Here is a 17,982-nt window from a genome sequence, read left to right as displayed (position 1 = left end):
GTGACTCAGTAGAGATTACTGAGAGAGAACCAGGGGCGCTTTCAGCTTGCAATTTGACCTTTAAGCACGAAAATGTGTCTACAGAAACTGCTATCAGGAGTATTGTTGAACACCTCACCATTCCGAGTCCCATGAGAGGGGACTGCTGTCTATCCTGTAGGATGATACAATGAATCAAGAAGAACAGACACGGAACCTGGTACTGGGGGTGGTTCTCTTAGGTTTCCCCGGTACAATGTATCACTTTTCAGTGATGGAGGTTTGTAACAAATGCCTTCTAACAGGGTGAACTGCGGGACTCAAGGCCAATGCAGGGATGGCAAATCTGGGTAGACTGGAGGATCAAATGTAAGACTAAAAACTGCAAACGCCTAGTCAGTGCTTGAGGCCAATTCCTCGGGACCACATGTTCACTCTGTCTCTTTGTTCCTTGGGTAGGTCTTGTGGAAGAGTCTAGAAAACACAGTTATATAAAACATGCCCTGTTCATGTGCTGTTGAACTCAATAAACTGCACACTGGACTCGGATCAGATCATCTCTGCCCCTATTTTCCAGTCACTACCACACACCAAGTAACCTCTATGGACAGCAGTTGCTTCCTCTGTAAAGTGCTGACACCATTCGTCAGATAGCTATACCCATGCAAAACTGGCGTAAAAAAAGAGTATTCTAGCTCATTCCCACAAGATCTGTCAAAAATCTCCATCTCTACATAAGAGAAACAGATGAAGGAAGGATAATAAAGCTGTAATAACAAGAACTAACCATGCGTCCTCTAATACCTCTCACAGAGCTACTCTTCCAAACAGATGTGAATGTTACGTCCATGCAAGCGACTGTCCTAACACTCTCTCGTCCTTTGGCTTTTTACGTGTGCACTTGTACAAGACCAAGTCGTGGTGCGCAGACAGTCTGTCGTTCATCCTCGGTGGTAATTTCAGTTGGTCTCCCACCCGATCTGTCTGAGGTCAGTTCCTTTGTCTGCAGTCTGTACCTACAACAGACCGCTTCCACGCTCTCTATCCTTCAATGTCTCTGTTCAAAAATGACAGGGCTCCCAACGGGGCCTGGGCACAAGATTGCACTTCTACTGTGTTTCAGAGATAGACACAATATTGATCTAGGTTTAAGCATGGCTAGCCACAGCGTGAACCCGGGAAATGTATTTTTCACCCCGAAGTAAATGGGCATCGAGAGCCCTTTACACACACCTATGAGGTGTTGGAACAGAAAATGTACCTCTAAACTGTGGACGTGTCAAACTCGTGACAAACACCCAGGAAGAGGGTCCCACCCCTGCCATCACTTTGCAGGGCAGTGACACGCCGTCTGCGGTGTCCCTGAAACCCCATGCCATCTGCAATGAGTCCAAGCCGACGAAGCCCCCCCTGGTACCCTGATGACTAAATGAAATGAAATGGGCATATTTGTTAGAACCAGCTGGGGAGACTTACGACTTGGTTAGTTCCCGAGTTCATAAATTTCTGTCAGAGCAAAAGGAGCCTCGGAAAAGCGCGTGAACCAATCTCGCCTAAGTGCAAATGGCAGTTTTGTTATTTGGTGTCAGAGTTACCAGTTGCACGGTGACAAGCTGCCACAACACATTTCCTTGTTCTCCGAAGAACAAGGGCTGTACCGGTTAATATTCCTGGCAGTGTTCCTTTTCATAATTTACAACAACTAGATGCTGATAGGTTATTTAACATTTATGAAGTTAAGATGTAATCAGAAAAACCCTGATTATCCTTACAAATAAAAAAGTTAAATTATTCAACTTTTTTTTTCCTCCCCTCCGTGGCTTCGTCTCACAGCAGGTGCGTACTTCACAATGGGACAAGTCAATCATGGGAACCCTTTTAAAGTAATTTTTTAAGGAGCAGGAGCAGTAACAATTCTAAGAGTAAAAAAAAAAAATATCACCCATTAATTCGGTTTGATAGCAGCCTTTGCTTTAAAAACCGGCTTACCCTTAAAGCAGTATCTCTGACACACTGGCTGATACTCTCCTCCTTGTGGCCAGGGGTGTCTGGATTATGTCCTCTCTGGGGGTGAGGAAGAGAAGCAGGTTGCTTTCACTTTGAGGATAACTGTACGGGGCTTTGACGTGGGCTGGGAGCTCCTCTGCAGCCTTTGCTTCCCCCCACAGGCAGTGGTACATCCTCGGAGGCGGGAGGATCTCTGGTTGAGATCTGGCGTCCTGTATCCTACCACACCCATGAGTAGGGACCAGTGGATGTATTCTTGCCCACTAAGTGAACAGAAGAACTCAGTCTTCCCAAAGGCAAGTGCATTCTACATTCTTATGGGGTTTGGACCTGCAGATAAAATGACCCCTCTGGACCATGGGATGACCCACAATTGTACTGCAGTCATTCACATTTTCTACAGCAAAATTATCTTTTAAATTTTGAACTAGGTTGTGGACATAATAACAAAATGTTTTTTTTTAAATCTGACTTAAGTTGGCGGAAAAACAGAAACTGGATTTCAACAATATTTATGAATGCATGCAGGCACACGCACGGCAGCAAAATGGAAGACGGCCATTTGGGCAGAATCCGGTGGCCAGTACGAGCTGAGCTGGGCGGTTGGAGTAGGGCAACAGTGGGGGAGGGGTCTACGAGCAGAAAAAGACCTTACACGCACCTATGAAAATGTCCTAATTAAGCCCATCATTTAGCACACCAAATATACGCTACAATTAAAACGCTTACAAAATAAGAGCTTAAAAAGAAAAACCACGGGGTTGGGGATTTAGCTCAGCGGTAGAGCGCTTGCCTAGCGAGCGCAAGGCCCTGGGTTCGGTCCCCAGCTCCGAAAAAGGAAAAAAAAAAAAAAAGAAAAACCACGAGAGGAAATAAATCCCCTGGAAGTTGCCTCTGAGAGCTAGGCAATGAATAACCTAGAGAGAGTTACAGTTTGAAAAAAATCTACAATGAATAACCTAGAGTTTGAAAAAAATCTACATTGACTCTTCTCACTGGTAAAATGTGGAAAATAGGTTGGGTGTGGCGGCTCACACCCATGGAAGAGGGATCACTCTGGGTGAGAGGTTGAGAGACGCTGTCACAAAAACCCCCAAACAAACGTAGAAACTAGACAGGAGGCAAGAAGTGATCATTACTGAGAGGGGTGTGTTTATCTCAACAAACATGCCTAGCCCGTACTAGGACCCAATAACACAAGGTTCATTCACTTGTCAACCAGCAAAGGAAACACAAATCACTTGGTGGCTTCGTCTTCTTGGAAACTTGCTAATCCTTGTCATTTGGGTGCTACACTCAACAGCCAGTGTTGGACCCCCCGAACTAGTGCAAGGTAAAAATTTCACTTACAAGCGAAGTTTGTTTGTAACCAGACAGGCATCCAGCCCCATCTACCACAGCCGAGGCGGTGACTGAACACCCACTCCGGGTAGTCCATATTGTAGCTAGCTAACCTTTCATCAACACGTGATTAATAAAAAGTATTTATGTGCCCACACAGGATTAATTAAAATGATTTCCCAGCAGAAGCATGGTTGCCAATTCTTTTCTTTAATGGACTAAAAGATAAATGGGCAAGAGAAAGTGCCAGGGTTTCAATATTACGCCTTAAACTTAGATAACTCACCATCCTTAGTGAGGGGAAAAAGCGCTTGCTGAATGCGGCTGTATTGTTAATTAGGACGTGATTAAGGGGTGGATAGTTCAAAACATAGTCATCATCTTGATAAATTAGAACGGCTCATTATTATCTGCAGAGTTTAAATAATTTTGGATGTTTGGGTTCTCAAACAGCAGGACTAGCTGCCTCTGTTCTTTCTCTGAGTAAATGGTTTATATTCTATCGAGTCTCTTGCTTCTTAATTTTCTATAATTTTTCATCCATTAAGGTTACATATATTTCTCCTTTCTTTCAGTTGGTTCTGTAGTGATCCAGGTTTCAGAGGACAGTGTAGGAGGAAGCTGAGTGGTTCTTGTTGCCTCTAACTTGAACAATAACTCACTAGTGTCTTTTCAGAACTGTTTACCGCATGGTCAACCATGGAAGGTAAGTTACTACAGTGACTCCTCACCCCTAAAAAAGGTTGAGATTTTATGACATTTTTTTTCACTTTAAAAAAAAAAAATTCTGTGTACGTGTATGCATGCAGTGCCCTCAGAGGCCAGAAGGGGGAGTCAAACTCCATGGACTGGAGTGAGACGGTGGTTCTGAGCCACCATGCAGGTACTGGGAATCGAACCTTAGTCATGTGGAAGAACAATCCGTGCTCTTAACCTCAAAGTACCCTTTCAGCACTGATTTATTGTAAATGGTGTGTGTGTGTGTGTGTGTGTGTGTGTGTGTGTGTGTGTGTGTGTGTGTGTGTGTGTGTAAGTGGCTTTCCACCTCCAAACACCATACAAAGAGCAGGTAGCAGGTATCTTAATGTTTTAGAGGTTGGAGTCCTTTGGAGTTATTCCTGCTAATGTTTATCAGGTAACTAGGAGATAAATGGACCTGGTTTTGCCTAGGGCAGAGAGTCTTGGGCAGGACTGTAAACCAGGCTTTGGGTAAATAATCTCTTCATAGCCCTTTGAGACATTTCTCAACCTCTACTGTGCCTGCCCAGTGAGGAAGCTTCCTGCTCCTGCATGACGTCTGAATCCTGTCGGTTCTTTCCTGACTCTGGGTTGGACAGGTGGAATCTTTTGTTTCATCCACACACTTTAGCTTGGTGGCTCTTTTCTCTTAGAGGGGTCACAACCAATTAATTCTCCTGCTCCTGACTTGCCCAAGAAAACACCACCCTCCTAGAACCATTAGGTTTTAGCCAACAGCTAGCCCCACCTCTGGATACCACTTTACAAAGCAAGGGTGTATCTCATGCATTTGTGCTTTTTGTTTTTGTTTTTGTTTTTGTTTTGTTTTTTGTTTTTTTTGTTTTTTTTGTTTTTTTTTTTTTCCGGAGCTGGGGACCAAACCCAGGGCCTTGCGCTTGCTAGGCAAGTGCTCTATGTCTCATGCATTTGTAAGACTTTGGGTGGGTGGAGGACGGCAAAACTTCCAGATTGAAGCGTTAAACTAAAAGCAGTAGGGAATTACTCTTCAAAGATAACAGTTGAAGAGATTTGCCTTTGAATTCTGTCGGTGCCTGGACCTTGAGCATATCACACCATTACTCCACAAATTCCTAGTATGGGGAATTACCTCCTGCTGTTTCCATAAGAATTGATTGGAGCCTGGGAGTGCTTGGCACATAGTAGGACTTAGAAATGCATATCTATAAGATCAGCTCTGACTGTCACAGTCACCCTTCCCCCGGGTGTCCTCATTGCTTTTACCAGCAGGATTTATAGATGCGATCTAAGATGTAGTTTATTGATAGCATTGGAAACATAATTTGAAAACTGAAATCCAGTTAATTACCCAGGTAATTCTTCTGTTGCCAAGCAACCACATAGACTATTTGCTCCCAGCAACTTACCTGCCTGAGGTTACTCTGTCCATATTGATCCCCACAAAGTACATGTGAAAAATAAATCAATTAATTCAATCAATATTTTGGCTTTGTGCATTCCAGAGAAAGCCACCGATTTCTATCTCCAGGAATTAGTGTTACTGACCATGTTGGTTTGGTAGGAGTGACCCAGGTTGCTAGATGAGTTGAGTGCATTTGAGTCATGTGAGCAGCTTTTTGCTTTTTAACAAACAAGTAACAAATAAACAAACCTACATTTCTTGACTGCACCTCAGGAGAATATTTCATCATGAGCCTCAAGTGGAGAATTTATATTTCTTTTTACTATTTTTTTTTCTTTAAGAGACAGAGTCTCGTGAGTCACATTTGTGCCTAACTCTGAACAGGAAAAAAATGTTCTCCGTATCATGAGGTGCTCCCCGGTAGAATGACGTGATACCTGATGCTTCCCGAGTCTGGAATCCCTCCAGGCACCAGAAAAAGAACATCCTATGTGTCACAGTGTTTCTGTAATGGATTTCATGCATCTAAAAACTGAGAGGTCTGGAAATTATAGATTTGTTAACAACTGGTTAAGTGGTCAGAGTTAGCATGCAATTCTTCATTTTCCCTTCGTCTGGACTGGATGAAAAGTTCCTACCAGGCTTGAGGTAGGAAAGACTTAAGGTTACATTTTATAAGCGAGATTATCACGATGAGACTCCTCTTATTGAAAATATTGGAGCTGGAGAGGTGGCTCAGGGGTTAAGAGCACTGACTGCTCTTCCAGAGGTCCTGAGTTCAATTCCTAGCAACCACATGGCGGCTCACAACCATCTGTAATGAGGTCTGGTGCCCTCTTCTGGTGTGTCTGAAGACAGCTACAGTACACTCATGTAAATAAAAGTTAAAAAAAAAAAGAAAAGAAAATATTATAGAGCTGGGGCAAAAATCTGATGTTGAGTTCATAAAAGAAAACAGCACACTGCTGGGAGGTTTGGAAACCACTGAAGAATTTCAACCCTACACTGAACTAACTGTTTTTAGCACATTGCAAACAAAGGCATTCAAGCAAATGCTAGAAAAGATACATTTTAAAAGTAAGTGTGCATGTCTGTGCATGTGTGTGCGTGCATGTGTCACGGTGTGCCCGAGGAGGTTAGAGGACACCTCAAGAGTTTCCCCTTTGCCCAGGCCTTTCTTGACTCCTCTGTGTTGTTCATTCCATCATAGCTGCCCCTCCAGATTCCACCCAATTTTCCTGCCTCTGCTTCCCATCTCTCGTCGGAGCGCTGGGATTTCAGGTGCATGCTATTGCACCAGGCTTTGTATGTGGGCTCCTAAGCCATCAGGGCTTGCGCAGCTACATCAATGCCTTTACCTTTTCTTGATGGACCATCTCTCCAGCCCAGAAAATAAGTAAAAATGAGTTACTAAATGACTGTGTTGAAGGTATTAAGAATTGAATTTAAAAGATCACCCACATCGACAGAACTGTCGTCCAAATCCAGGTAATAAATGCTGGCTACATAAACAATATCATTTAACCTTTGTAACAGTCCTACGTGTAACTACTAATACCAGGACTTTCAATCAGAGGAGGGCTAGAAAATCAACAGAATCACGAAACAACAGAATGAAAGAATGAATAGGACCTTTCAGTGCTAACTCTCAATATTAGTGATCTCAACTCTAAGAAAAAGGCTCAGACGCACAGGTTGGAAGACAAGCAGATCCCATGTTTTTGCTGTCTTTGGGCCACATACCTCACCACCAAAGATGAACACCATCTTCAGGTAAAAGGCCAGATAGTAGGATTCCAAGGAAAAGAACTAAGACACAACTAGGCGTTGCTATTCTAATATCTGTGAAATTATCGTGAAGCCCAAAGTGGAAGAGGTACATGTTATCACGTGGTCCTTAACAACAGAACACATTACTCGGACATTAGACACACACTCACTGTATGTGGGGCATATGGTTTCTTAAGACACATACTACTACATCTAAAATTAATTAATACCAGCACAGTGATAGTGGGTAACACTTCAGTACCCCACTGTCACCTAAAGACAGATCATCCAGATAAAAACAAAAACAAAACAAAAAAACAAAAACAAAAAACAAAAAATAAACCATCAAAGAAACATTGGAGTCAGATGACATCATGAATTAGATGGACCTAACAGACATCTACTGAATGTTCTACCTCAACAAAAAAGAATTCTCATTCTTCAGTAGCCCGGGGAACTTTCTCCAAATCCACCATGTATTAGGACACAAAGCATGTCTCAACGAATAAAGGAAACTGATGGTCCTGAATTCCGACTGCAACATCATAAAGTTAGAGAAACTGAGTAAGGTCTACAAAGCGCTGCCATGAGTTCACAGATCCCGGGCATCTCCTTGCTTGTCTTACTTCTGTAGTCTCAAAGAAAATTTCAAAGCCACAAGTGCTCAGTCTTTAGGTGAGCAAGAGGAAGATGACTTGATTACCCCCCTGGCCACTGAGCTTCCTGGACCTTCTCTTACTACTGGGAGAATCGATTGGAGAAGACACAGGTCTGAATCTGAGTTATCTCTAGCATGTGCGAAGCGTCTGGTCTCCAGCTGGTGCTCCTGGCTTTGTTTTACTTGGTGTCCCTAAAGTACAAAGACACCATAAAAATGCTAGGAGGGTGGTCAGTGAGATGGGTCAGTGGGCAAAAGAGCTTGACGGCAAGGCCGATGACCTGACTTTAATCTCCTAGATGCACACACACTGTAGAAGAGAACAGACTCTCACAAATTATCCTCTGACTTCCGCAAGCATTGTGACAACTCCAGTCGTGTGTGTGTGTGTGTGTGTGTGTGTGTGTGTGTGTGTGTGTGTGTAATTTAATACGAGCAAGAAAAAAAACTGAAAGGTTATAATACAAGATGACAGTGTGGTTCTATGAAAGCTGAAGCCAGTTCCATAGAGGACACTAACCCTGTATACTTATCTAGTGCAGACTAGAATCTTCCCTCTATTAAAATTAAGAACAAAGTTCAGGACTATCTGTGTTTCTAAGCTCTGAAGATTAGTGACATTTACTGATACGAGCAGCTATTGTGCCTTGTTTAATTTCACATGCTGTGTGCTGGTTTTAAAGCAAACTAGTGTGGAATCGTTTGTATTTTTTTTTTCTTTTTTGGAGCTGGGGACTGAACCCAGGGCCTTGTGCTTGCTAGGCAAGCGCTCTACCACTGAGCTAAATCCCCAACCCCTGTATTTTACACCCTAGAGTACTTTACATTTTTCTTTGTGCATGAAGCTATTTGTATATTTTTTTCTATGAATTTGAGCAAAGCGAAGCCCTTTCTCCCTGACCAGAGGTCCTCAAACGAGAAGGACGCCATACATTTTAAACAGTGGACCTTTAAGAGTGCATAGGGTTTTTGTTGTCTTTTTTTTTTTTTAGTTGCGGAAACGTTTTATTAAAGTCTAGTTAGAAAATTTCCATATTCTCTATCTATGATCAGCTGTTCCATCAGGTGTTCCATGTATATACTGTTAATTGAGATTTTCTTTGACAATCCCATAAGTGTATATACTGGATTCTAGATAGTGCTACCATTTCACTCTCTCGTGTCTCCTTCTTACCTCCACTAATCTCATCTCCTCCATAGAAGCTCCTTCCCCCCCGTCATGTCTTCTCCTTCCTTTTGTGACCCACTGTATTCACACAGGAACATCTGTGTGAGCATGGACAAGAAAGTGCCCACTGGGGCTGATGGGCTCACAGCAGACACACTACGAGGATTATGGCTTCCCTTTCACAGCACCGACCAACAGCCTATAAATGACCAAGGAGGGGTAGAGCCCAGGGGCCCCTCTCTATCCACCACTCTCTGTTGATAGCCCAGCCTTGTAGAGACACAGTGCAGGAAATCACAGCTGATGGAGGTTCATGAATACAGAGTTTACACCGTGCCCTGAACACGCTGCATTCAGTTCGGGGTGATTATGTAACCCGACAAGAAGCATGTCTTTGATAACTGTTTTAAGAATCAGGTCTGCCGATGGCCAGAGCGGCTATCTCCAGTGCTCTGCTGAGCTGCGGCTGAACTCAGACAAATGGAATTTGTTTCGATCTCAATTTAGGATTGAAAATAAGATTAGAGACTGAGGGCTCCGTGATGGAGTCCCCACTTAGCACATAGAAAGCTGGGGTTCTATTCTAGCGTCCAAAGGGTTTACGGCCAGGGTGTATGGCTTAGTGGTCCATCATGGTTTCTCGTATAGCATGTGAAAAGCCGCAAGTTCTACTCCTGGTACTGCAAGTAAAGTCGAATATTTTCAAAGTGAAGCCTAAGCCTCTAATCAGTTTTACCTGCATTCCACGTAAAAGATAGAGATAATTTCTGTCTCTGTCTCTTTCTCTATGTAAATATATGAAGATACCATATATATATGTATATATATGCGTGTGTGTATATATATTATATATACATATATATATATGTCTTGCAATCCCTGCAATATATACACATCACACATAAGCCCACACACATGTGCTTGCGTGTGCACACGTGCACACACATACACACACATGCACACACACACAGGCCCACACATATGTACGCTCTCTCTTTCTCTCTCTCTCTCTCTCTCTCTCTCTCTCTCTCTCACTGCAGGTATCTTCTATCTTTCTCTACTTTTATTTTTAACACAGAGTCTTCTTTCTCTGAGCCTTGAAGATTAGGAGGCCTCAGGGATCCTCTTGCCTCTGCCTTCCCTCCTCTTGGGTGTAGGGGCTTAGGACTCAGATCCTCATGTGTACATAAAAAAGCTTGACCCACTGATCCACCCAGCCTTTTACTTTTATTGCCATAGCATCTAGTTGGGTGGGATTCTACCCAAGAATTATATTTATATCAAAATATTATAATGCATTAAATCACCAGAGCAATTTGGCATTGACTAAAGGTCTAATGAAAGCTCACAGAGTTGAGAGGCAATGCCCAGCAGTTAGAGCCGTTCACCCCGGTAAGCTCATAGTTAGAACAGGCCATCGTCTTTCCAAGTCCTCTGTTCACTGATGCCATTGGAAGGGAGACACTGGGCCAGTGAGCCAGCCCAGAGGTCCCATGGGGATGAGAGTCAGGGTGACTGTAACCTCTGACTCGCCTTGATTATGTGTGAGACAGGGTTATTAGACTTTCGAATTCCCAAGATGCAATGCTTTGAAAGTGAGGCAGATAGATGTATGTATGTATCTACACAGTTATATAGGTAGACATGCATGTATGCACATCAATGTAGAGACACATGATATGGGAGACCGAATAAGAAATATCTCCATAGACTCAAGTATTTGAATACTTGGTCCCCGTGATGGTAGTGTTTGGGAGTTTATGTGACCCTTAGGAGGGGGAGCCTTGCTAGAGGAATATGTCACTGGGAGGTGGGCTTTGAGGGTTTATGGTCTCTGCTTGGTGCCTGCAACTGAAGACGGCGTCTCTCAGCTTCCTGACCCAGCTGCCTTGGGTCATGTGTCTCCTAACATTAAGGACTCTCCCTTCAGAACCGTAAGTCAATATGGATCATTTTTCATAAGTTGACTTTGTTTGTGTCAGTAACAGAAGCATAACTAAATGCACATATGTAGACTTACATGTGTGATTGGTTGCTCTACTCAGATTTATCTATGGTTTACTGTGAAGTCACATTTTATCCCTATCTCAAGTTAGTTTCCATTCAACTATGAGAGAGAGAGAGAGAGAGAGAGAGAGAGAGACAGACAGAGAGACAGACAGAGACAGACAGAGAGAGGTAGGTGAGGGGGAAAGATGAGAGAGGGGGAGAGAGAAAGATGGGGAGAGGGGAGAAGAGAGAGACAGAAGCAGAGAGAGATGTAGGTGAGGAGGAAAGGAGAGAAGAGAGGGAGGATACACACACACACACACACACACACAGAGAGAGAGAGAGAGAGAGAGAGAGAGAGAGAGAGAGAGAGAGAGAGAGAGAGAGAGAGAAAAAGAAAGATTCCATGTCTTTCTTTACCTGGTGCTGGCCATGCAACAAATATGGAATCGGAGCCCAGCACGGTGACGTTGCATGGCGGGTGGACGTCTTCTGGGGTCCACATAGGCATCTGGACAAGGTACTCCTCACTCAAATTGCTACCACCTCCGGTTCTTGCTTCTAGTGTGTAAATGTACCTGAGGAAACCAAAGCTGTACTCAGCCAGCCTTTGAGGGATGGCAACAATGTTCTTTGTGACATTTGTGAATGAAGTTTTGTGAGAAACGCTACTGTAAGCGTACAGTCTAGCAGAGACAGTGCTCCTCTCGAGAGCATAGCTATTGCTGCCTCTCGACTCCATGCTGAACCCTGTAGTCATTCATGGCTCTCCCAAGGATCTCAGGAATGTCTTGGGGTGTGCTACTGGGCTGTGAAAATTCAATTTAGTCTTTTCTATTTCTAAATGGGTTGAGTTTTCAGGGAGATTCATTTAGAGGCAGAGATATTTAAATTGATCTGTTATTTTCCACAATAAAACTAAATTATTCTCTGTTCTCTGCACCGAAACATCTGTTGATGTAAGGTTTATCTTGTGTCTGCTGAGAAATGAATGGGGATGAATTGCAAATGTGTGGTTCTGAAGACTCCTGCAGACCAGGCAGAGCAAGCCAAGGGGAGGGAGAGAAGAGAACTGGAGGTGATGGTGCAGGATCTCCCATCCTCTTTGATCGCTAACTTGGGGATGTATGTTTAATCACCATTTGATAATTTTTGAAGTTGGACATTGTATCTTATATATTTAAACAGAGGACAAATTATTCCTATGTTAAAAGGTTATCATATAGACTCAAAACTAACAACAATTTAGCACTTTTATCCATTACAGCACGGCTCACAAACAAGGAGATTAATTCAACAATCAAATAACATTTGAACGGGAACTATTCTTTCTCAACCTTGAACAAAGTTTCCCTCACTCACCTGCTGTTGGGCTCCAGGTTTTTATCAGTGAAACTCTGATCATCTGTGCCACCCACAAGAAGCAAGCTTCCATTACGTCTCAGCCGATACTGAGAAATGACACCATTGGGCCTTTCTGGAGGATTCCAATATAATTCCACGGTTGTAGAATTGATGATAATGTGTCGCGGTGTCACCCAAACTCCTGGCAAAAATGACACAATGAGGTTTTTATTGTGAGGATAAAATACATTGCTGTGAAATGGCACAGCTCCCCTCAAGCCAGCAAACCCTTCTCTGTGGATTTAAGTCTCATTGTAGAGGAAACAAAAACACATTTCCAAACATGGATTTGTTTCTCCTCCTGCTTTGCTTTGGAATGCCTCCCAGCCAGCCCTGGGAAGTTTCTGATGTCTGGGTATTGCTTTGAATGTAACTTAGTCAAGGTTGGAAGAAAATCTGGGCATTTGAAACTTTGATGTTATTCTCTTGGGTTCTATGGAAGGAAGCACAATCAGGTATTTTCCAGAGTCACAGTTCAGTAAGTTAGAATTTCTGCTTGCCTCTCTTACTGAGGGCCATTCAACTCATCTTCCCTGGAATACTTCCTGGCTTCACTTCCTGGTTTCTCAAGACTCTCCACTGCCTCTTAAAGCAGCAGAGTCTCTCTTCCCTCTGCGTTCCTCTCCACACATCCACCATATCCTCTTCTGTCTCTGTTCTCTGGATCCTCCGCCCACACTCACCCCCATGATGCTCTCTCTCTAGCTCACCCATGCCGAAGGCTCCCCATGGTATGTTTAATACTTACTCTCCCCTGGGCTTAGACTTATGAATCCAACTGTTTATGTGACATCGCCATTTAGATAAGTACTTGCATGTCAAAGCTCAAAGCATCAACAGTGGCCCTCTGGCTTTTCCTGTCTACAGTCTATATAGCTGTAAGCTTGGCCATGGATTGATGTTCTTAGGCAAAATTCTTACACGGGATTACCTGAAGGTGCTCTCTGGTCACTGAGCTATGCAAACCCCACATCATCTCTTCTCCACTGCTGTCCCTCCGGTTCCAACCACAGCCTCTGTTGTGTGCTTCTGTGCTAGCATCTGTCTTTTGCAGTTCTGGGGACTGAACCCAGTCACAGTGCTGCTGGGCAACTACACTACCATGAAGTTGCATCCCGGCCTCATCTCCACCTTTAAGCTGGTCCCTGTGTCTTGGATTTTCTGTGTAGCTAGAGACCAGCCCTGATCTCCTCCCTGGACCTAGGATGGCCTGCTACTTCTGGGCCATTTCTGTTGTAAGTCTTGGCTCTCCTATGCCCTTGGAACCCTTAGAGCAATTTCTGCTTATTTATATAAATTACAAAGTGCAGGACTCTTTCGTAGTTTTCACGCTGTTCCCTTCTGATCATGGTCTCTCTGCTCCCTATTTCTCTAACCCTGGCCTCCCTAACACTACAGTCTCCCTCCATTGTGGACTTATGGCCACGCCCTTTTCAAGGTGCTTCAAGGCAAATTCTTGCCTGCCACAAGGAATGCACTGCCCCAGGATACATCTGTTTCTAACACTGCAGGCTTTGGGTCTTATTTGTCCCATCTTCTGTGTAGGTTCCCCCATTCGAGTAGCTTGCTTGACACCTACTGTCTTATTCCAGCCTTCTCCTCCAGCCTTCTCCAGCCTTCTCTAAGGGGATTCTGGCTCAGTCCTCGCCCCCTCAAACCCCTTTGCATTTCCCTCACAGCCCTGAGGGCGTTATAGTAATGTTTTCTTTGATGTGCTACTTGTGCTGCTATGACTGGATGGTCTTTCTACCTCTTCAGCTACTTTAAAGCAATAATTTCCACTGAGGCAGGGATCCTCTGTCCTATTTGCCAACCTGTATCTATGCATAGAAAACTGATATGGGCAACATATCTCCTGTCCACATTAGTCAGTCTAGACAGTTGCGGGAAGCACACAGCTGACCAAGATAAGATTCATTGTTTCATGGAGTTGAGTCTTCAGCCTCCAGATAAAGTGTATACAGAAATAGCAACTCAAGGTCTGTGATTACTCTTTTAAAAACAATGTTTTTGGATTAGTTTCTTTTTATTTTATGTGCATGAGTGTTTATTTGCATGTATCCAGGTGTATTGCGTACACAGTGCCTGAGGAGAGCAGGAGAGGCACCCATTCCCCTGGAACAGGAGATACAGATGACTGTAAGGATGCTAGGAACTGAACTCAGATCCACTTTGCAAGTGTAGCAAGTGTTTGTAACCACTGAGCAACCTCTCCAGCCCCTTAGGCACCCTTGCGGATGTAGAGATGCTGATGGAGAATCTGACCGTGGAATGGTGAGTCTGCCAGAGGTTGTGCTCTGGGCAGACCTTATACCTCTTCTAAGGAATGCTACATAGCCATTCTATTGTGCTTCCTGAAATCAATAGCTTCTGGCTGAGTGTGCCTCCCAAGCCAGTTATCCTGTAAAAGGTACGCTCTTGACATTTTTAGAAGGAAAAAAAAAAAGAAAGTTCAGGAAAATTCATTCAACGTCACGCCGAAGAAAGGAAACAGTCTAGATAGATTTCTAAAGGGCTCGGGTGCACCAGCATTCAAAAGAGCAATTGATTTTCTGAGAGGAAGCCTGTCCATCTTGTTATCCCTCCACACTGGATGCAGCATACATGGAGGCCTAGGCTTCTCTGCCAACAGTTTCAGAGTTCAGACTCTAACAACACATAAACTTGTAGACTCAAGAGATTAGGCATGAAGATTACTTTCTTGGAGCTCATCTCTCTGTCCTTGAAGGGCCCATTAGAAACCCCCAAGGAAGGGCTGAGGAGATGTGTGGTGGGTGGGACAAGTGTGAGGACCTGAGTTTGAATCCCAGTGCCCCAGGAAAGGCTGATGGAGCAGCCCATCTACAATCTTATCCATGGCAGTCACACCAGCTCACTAGAGAAAGCTAGCTAACTTGGGGAGCCAAATCTTCAAGCTCTGGGTTCAAATGAGGGCCAAAACCTGGATCTGTAAGGCACAGAGTAATTGGAAAGACATCTGATGCCAAGCTCTGACTTCTATATACACATTCACATTCATGTGTTCATGTGTATGCACGCACCCCATGCCCCCACGTATACTCCCATACACATTCACGTACAAAGACATTGCCAAAGAACTAGAAAGGCCCTGGCTTAATTCCCAGCATGCACTCCTCAGGATAGCCCATTCCTATAGAAGTATTGATGAATGGGAATCAGAAGTCTGGAAACATGAAAATATGTTTTCAACAGAAGTCAAGTTCTCCATGCACTTGGTTCTGTGGAAACTGGTTGGAACCGCAAATCCACAGATTTGATTGGAAATATGCAGTTTCGACGTCCAGATGGCAACTAGTAAGTGCTACATACTTATCTTCAGGGTGGGTGTGGCTGCTGTTACCTTCCCAGTTTCAAGAAACAGACAATAGAGTTAGGACCTGCATTTGGGGGAACCATTCTGAATGAGTTCCAGGTATGAATTTGCCCCTTCTCCTACTCTCTGGAGCTCAGCATGAGAAGACAATCCTATTCCGTACAATAGAGGGCATTATCTGTATTCTGTATAATAGAGGGCATTATCTGTGTTCTGTATAATGGAGGGCATATCTGTATTCTGTATAATAGAGGGCATATCTGTATTCTGTATAATAGAGGGCATATCTATATGCTGTATAATAGAGGGCATATCTGCATTCTGTATAATAGAGGGCATATCTGTATTCTGTATAATAGAGGGCATATCTGTATTCTGTATAATAGAGGGCATATCTGTATGCTGTATAATAGAGGGCATATCTGCATTCTGTATAATAGAGGGCATATCTGTATTCTGTATAATAGAGGGCATATCTGTATTCTGTATAATAGAGGGCATATCTGTATGCTGTATAATAGAGGGCATATCTGCATTCTGTATAATAGAGGGCATATCTGTATTCTGTACAATAGAGGGCATATCATCATTCTGTATAATAGAGGGCATATCTGTATTCTGTGTAATAGAGGGCAGATCTGTATTCTGTATAAGAGAGGGCAGATTTGAGGCAATTCAGGGAGGAATGTACAGAAGGAAAAGAGCTCGGCATGCCAAGGATGCCCAGGTTTGCAGAGTATTTAACTATTGGCTAATTTACTCATTCAGCCTTCTACATGAACTGGCATCACCTTCTGTCAGATGCTGTGTCAGGGATGTGGGAATAAAGACATCCTTATCCATCCAGGACTTCATTGTGTCAGACAAAATGCAGATTTGTAAATATAAAAACTATAATGCAGAATGGCTGGGACTTAAGGAGCAGTGCGGTAGCTGGGAGAGGAGATGGTTACAGGCTGAGGGGTGAGACCAGGAGAGTTGGGAAGGAAGTACTTCTAGGGGTTGACTGCTGTAAGAGGAGCCGTGTGAGCTATGTTGAACAGAAGTCAGCTGGTGGAGGACACAGGAGCAACACGCAAAGTCTGAGTCTTGTAGAAATGAGAAAGTGAGGAGGAAGGAGAGTATCAGGATGTGACTTCCCTTTTCATTAGTACATGGCCAAGACCAGCAGATTAGTGCAGGTAACACTTGAGGCATCTGCTTCACAAAGACAGTGAGGCTTTGTTCCACTAGAAGGAAATGAGATTTTTGGGAGCCGACTAACATGGGAATGTCCACGGGGGAGAGAATCCATGGGGAATAGGAGAAAACTGAAAACTAGCTATTGAGAGAAACCCAGTTAGCAAAGGCTGGAGAAATTGAAAAGATGTGAACAAAGGCAGGGTAGAAGGTGCAGAAAAGAAGGACTGAACATGGTTTCAAGATTTACAATTAGGTATATGAAGAATGACCTATGACGTATAAAGAAGATGGAGGTTTAAGGTTAGTGGTGTGGGACTGGCGTGATGGGCGTGGTGGCGCTGATGTGATGGATGTGGTGGCACTTAGGAGAACTGGGAGAAAGGCAGGAAAGGGTTGGGTGGGAGAGAATAGAGTATCTCAGACAGGAGGAAGGACTAACAGTACAGTGGACACCCAGAGCTTTCTGCCGGGAGTGAACCCCTGTGAGGGCTTAGCCTTTGGCAGCTCTCGGCCTTCTTAAGGGGGTAGAGCTGGTACCTGAGATCTAGGGTGATATGTACGGTATTTTTTTATTGTTTTAGATCATGCATACATGTACGCATGTGTATTTGTGTGTGCATGTGGTTATGGGCAGATGCATACAGGGTGCCTTGGGAGGCTAGAGACGTCCAATCCCTTGGAGCAACCTCATGTTTGTGCTAGGATCTAGACTGAGGTCCTTTGGAAGAGGAGTAAAATGCTCTTAGCCGCTATGCCATCTCTCTAGCCCCTGGGTTAGTAAATTAAAAGGATACATTTGTCTCTACTTTGTAACAGTACCAAGAGTAGCTAATGGTATCCATGGCTGCACCTCAGGTTATCAGAGAAGGCATAAGCACAGCCAGAGTGTCTAAAGCCATGCTGCTCCCACAGGAAAACCTTATTTCTTTGAAGTTATTTGTGGTAAGAGAATACCATATGATTTTTTTTTATAAACAATTGATGACATTTCATACGTCACACTCTCCTGCATCCTATTTAAAGTTATATTT

The 17,982-nt window shown here is 43.7% G+C and overlaps 1 protein-coding gene across 1 annotated transcript in view; it reads right to left on the bottom strand.

Moving 5' to 3' along the window:
- Ush2a (usherin) overlaps positions 1-17,982 on the bottom strand; it is a 670,292-nt gene that overhangs the window by 99,737 nt on the left and 552,573 nt on the right. The window contains exons 56-57 of the mRNA XM_032915475.1: positions 12,394-12,577; positions 11,452-11,609 (exon numbers count right to left, since the gene is read on the bottom strand). Of these exons, the coding sequence (XP_032771366.1) occupies positions 11,452-11,609; positions 12,394-12,577 (342 nt within the window). The remainder of the gene's footprint in view (positions 1-11,451; positions 11,610-12,393; positions 12,578-17,982) is intronic.

This window comes from Rattus rattus, chromosome 10 (genome assembly GCF_011064425.1).
Source record: "Rattus rattus isolate New Zealand chromosome 10, Rrattus_CSIRO_v1, whole genome shotgun sequence".
Taxonomy (NCBI): domain Eukaryota; kingdom Metazoa; phylum Chordata; class Mammalia; order Rodentia; family Muridae; genus Rattus; species Rattus rattus.
Note: the sequence above shows the minus strand (reverse complement) of the source record. Positions and strands in the feature narration are given on the sequence as shown.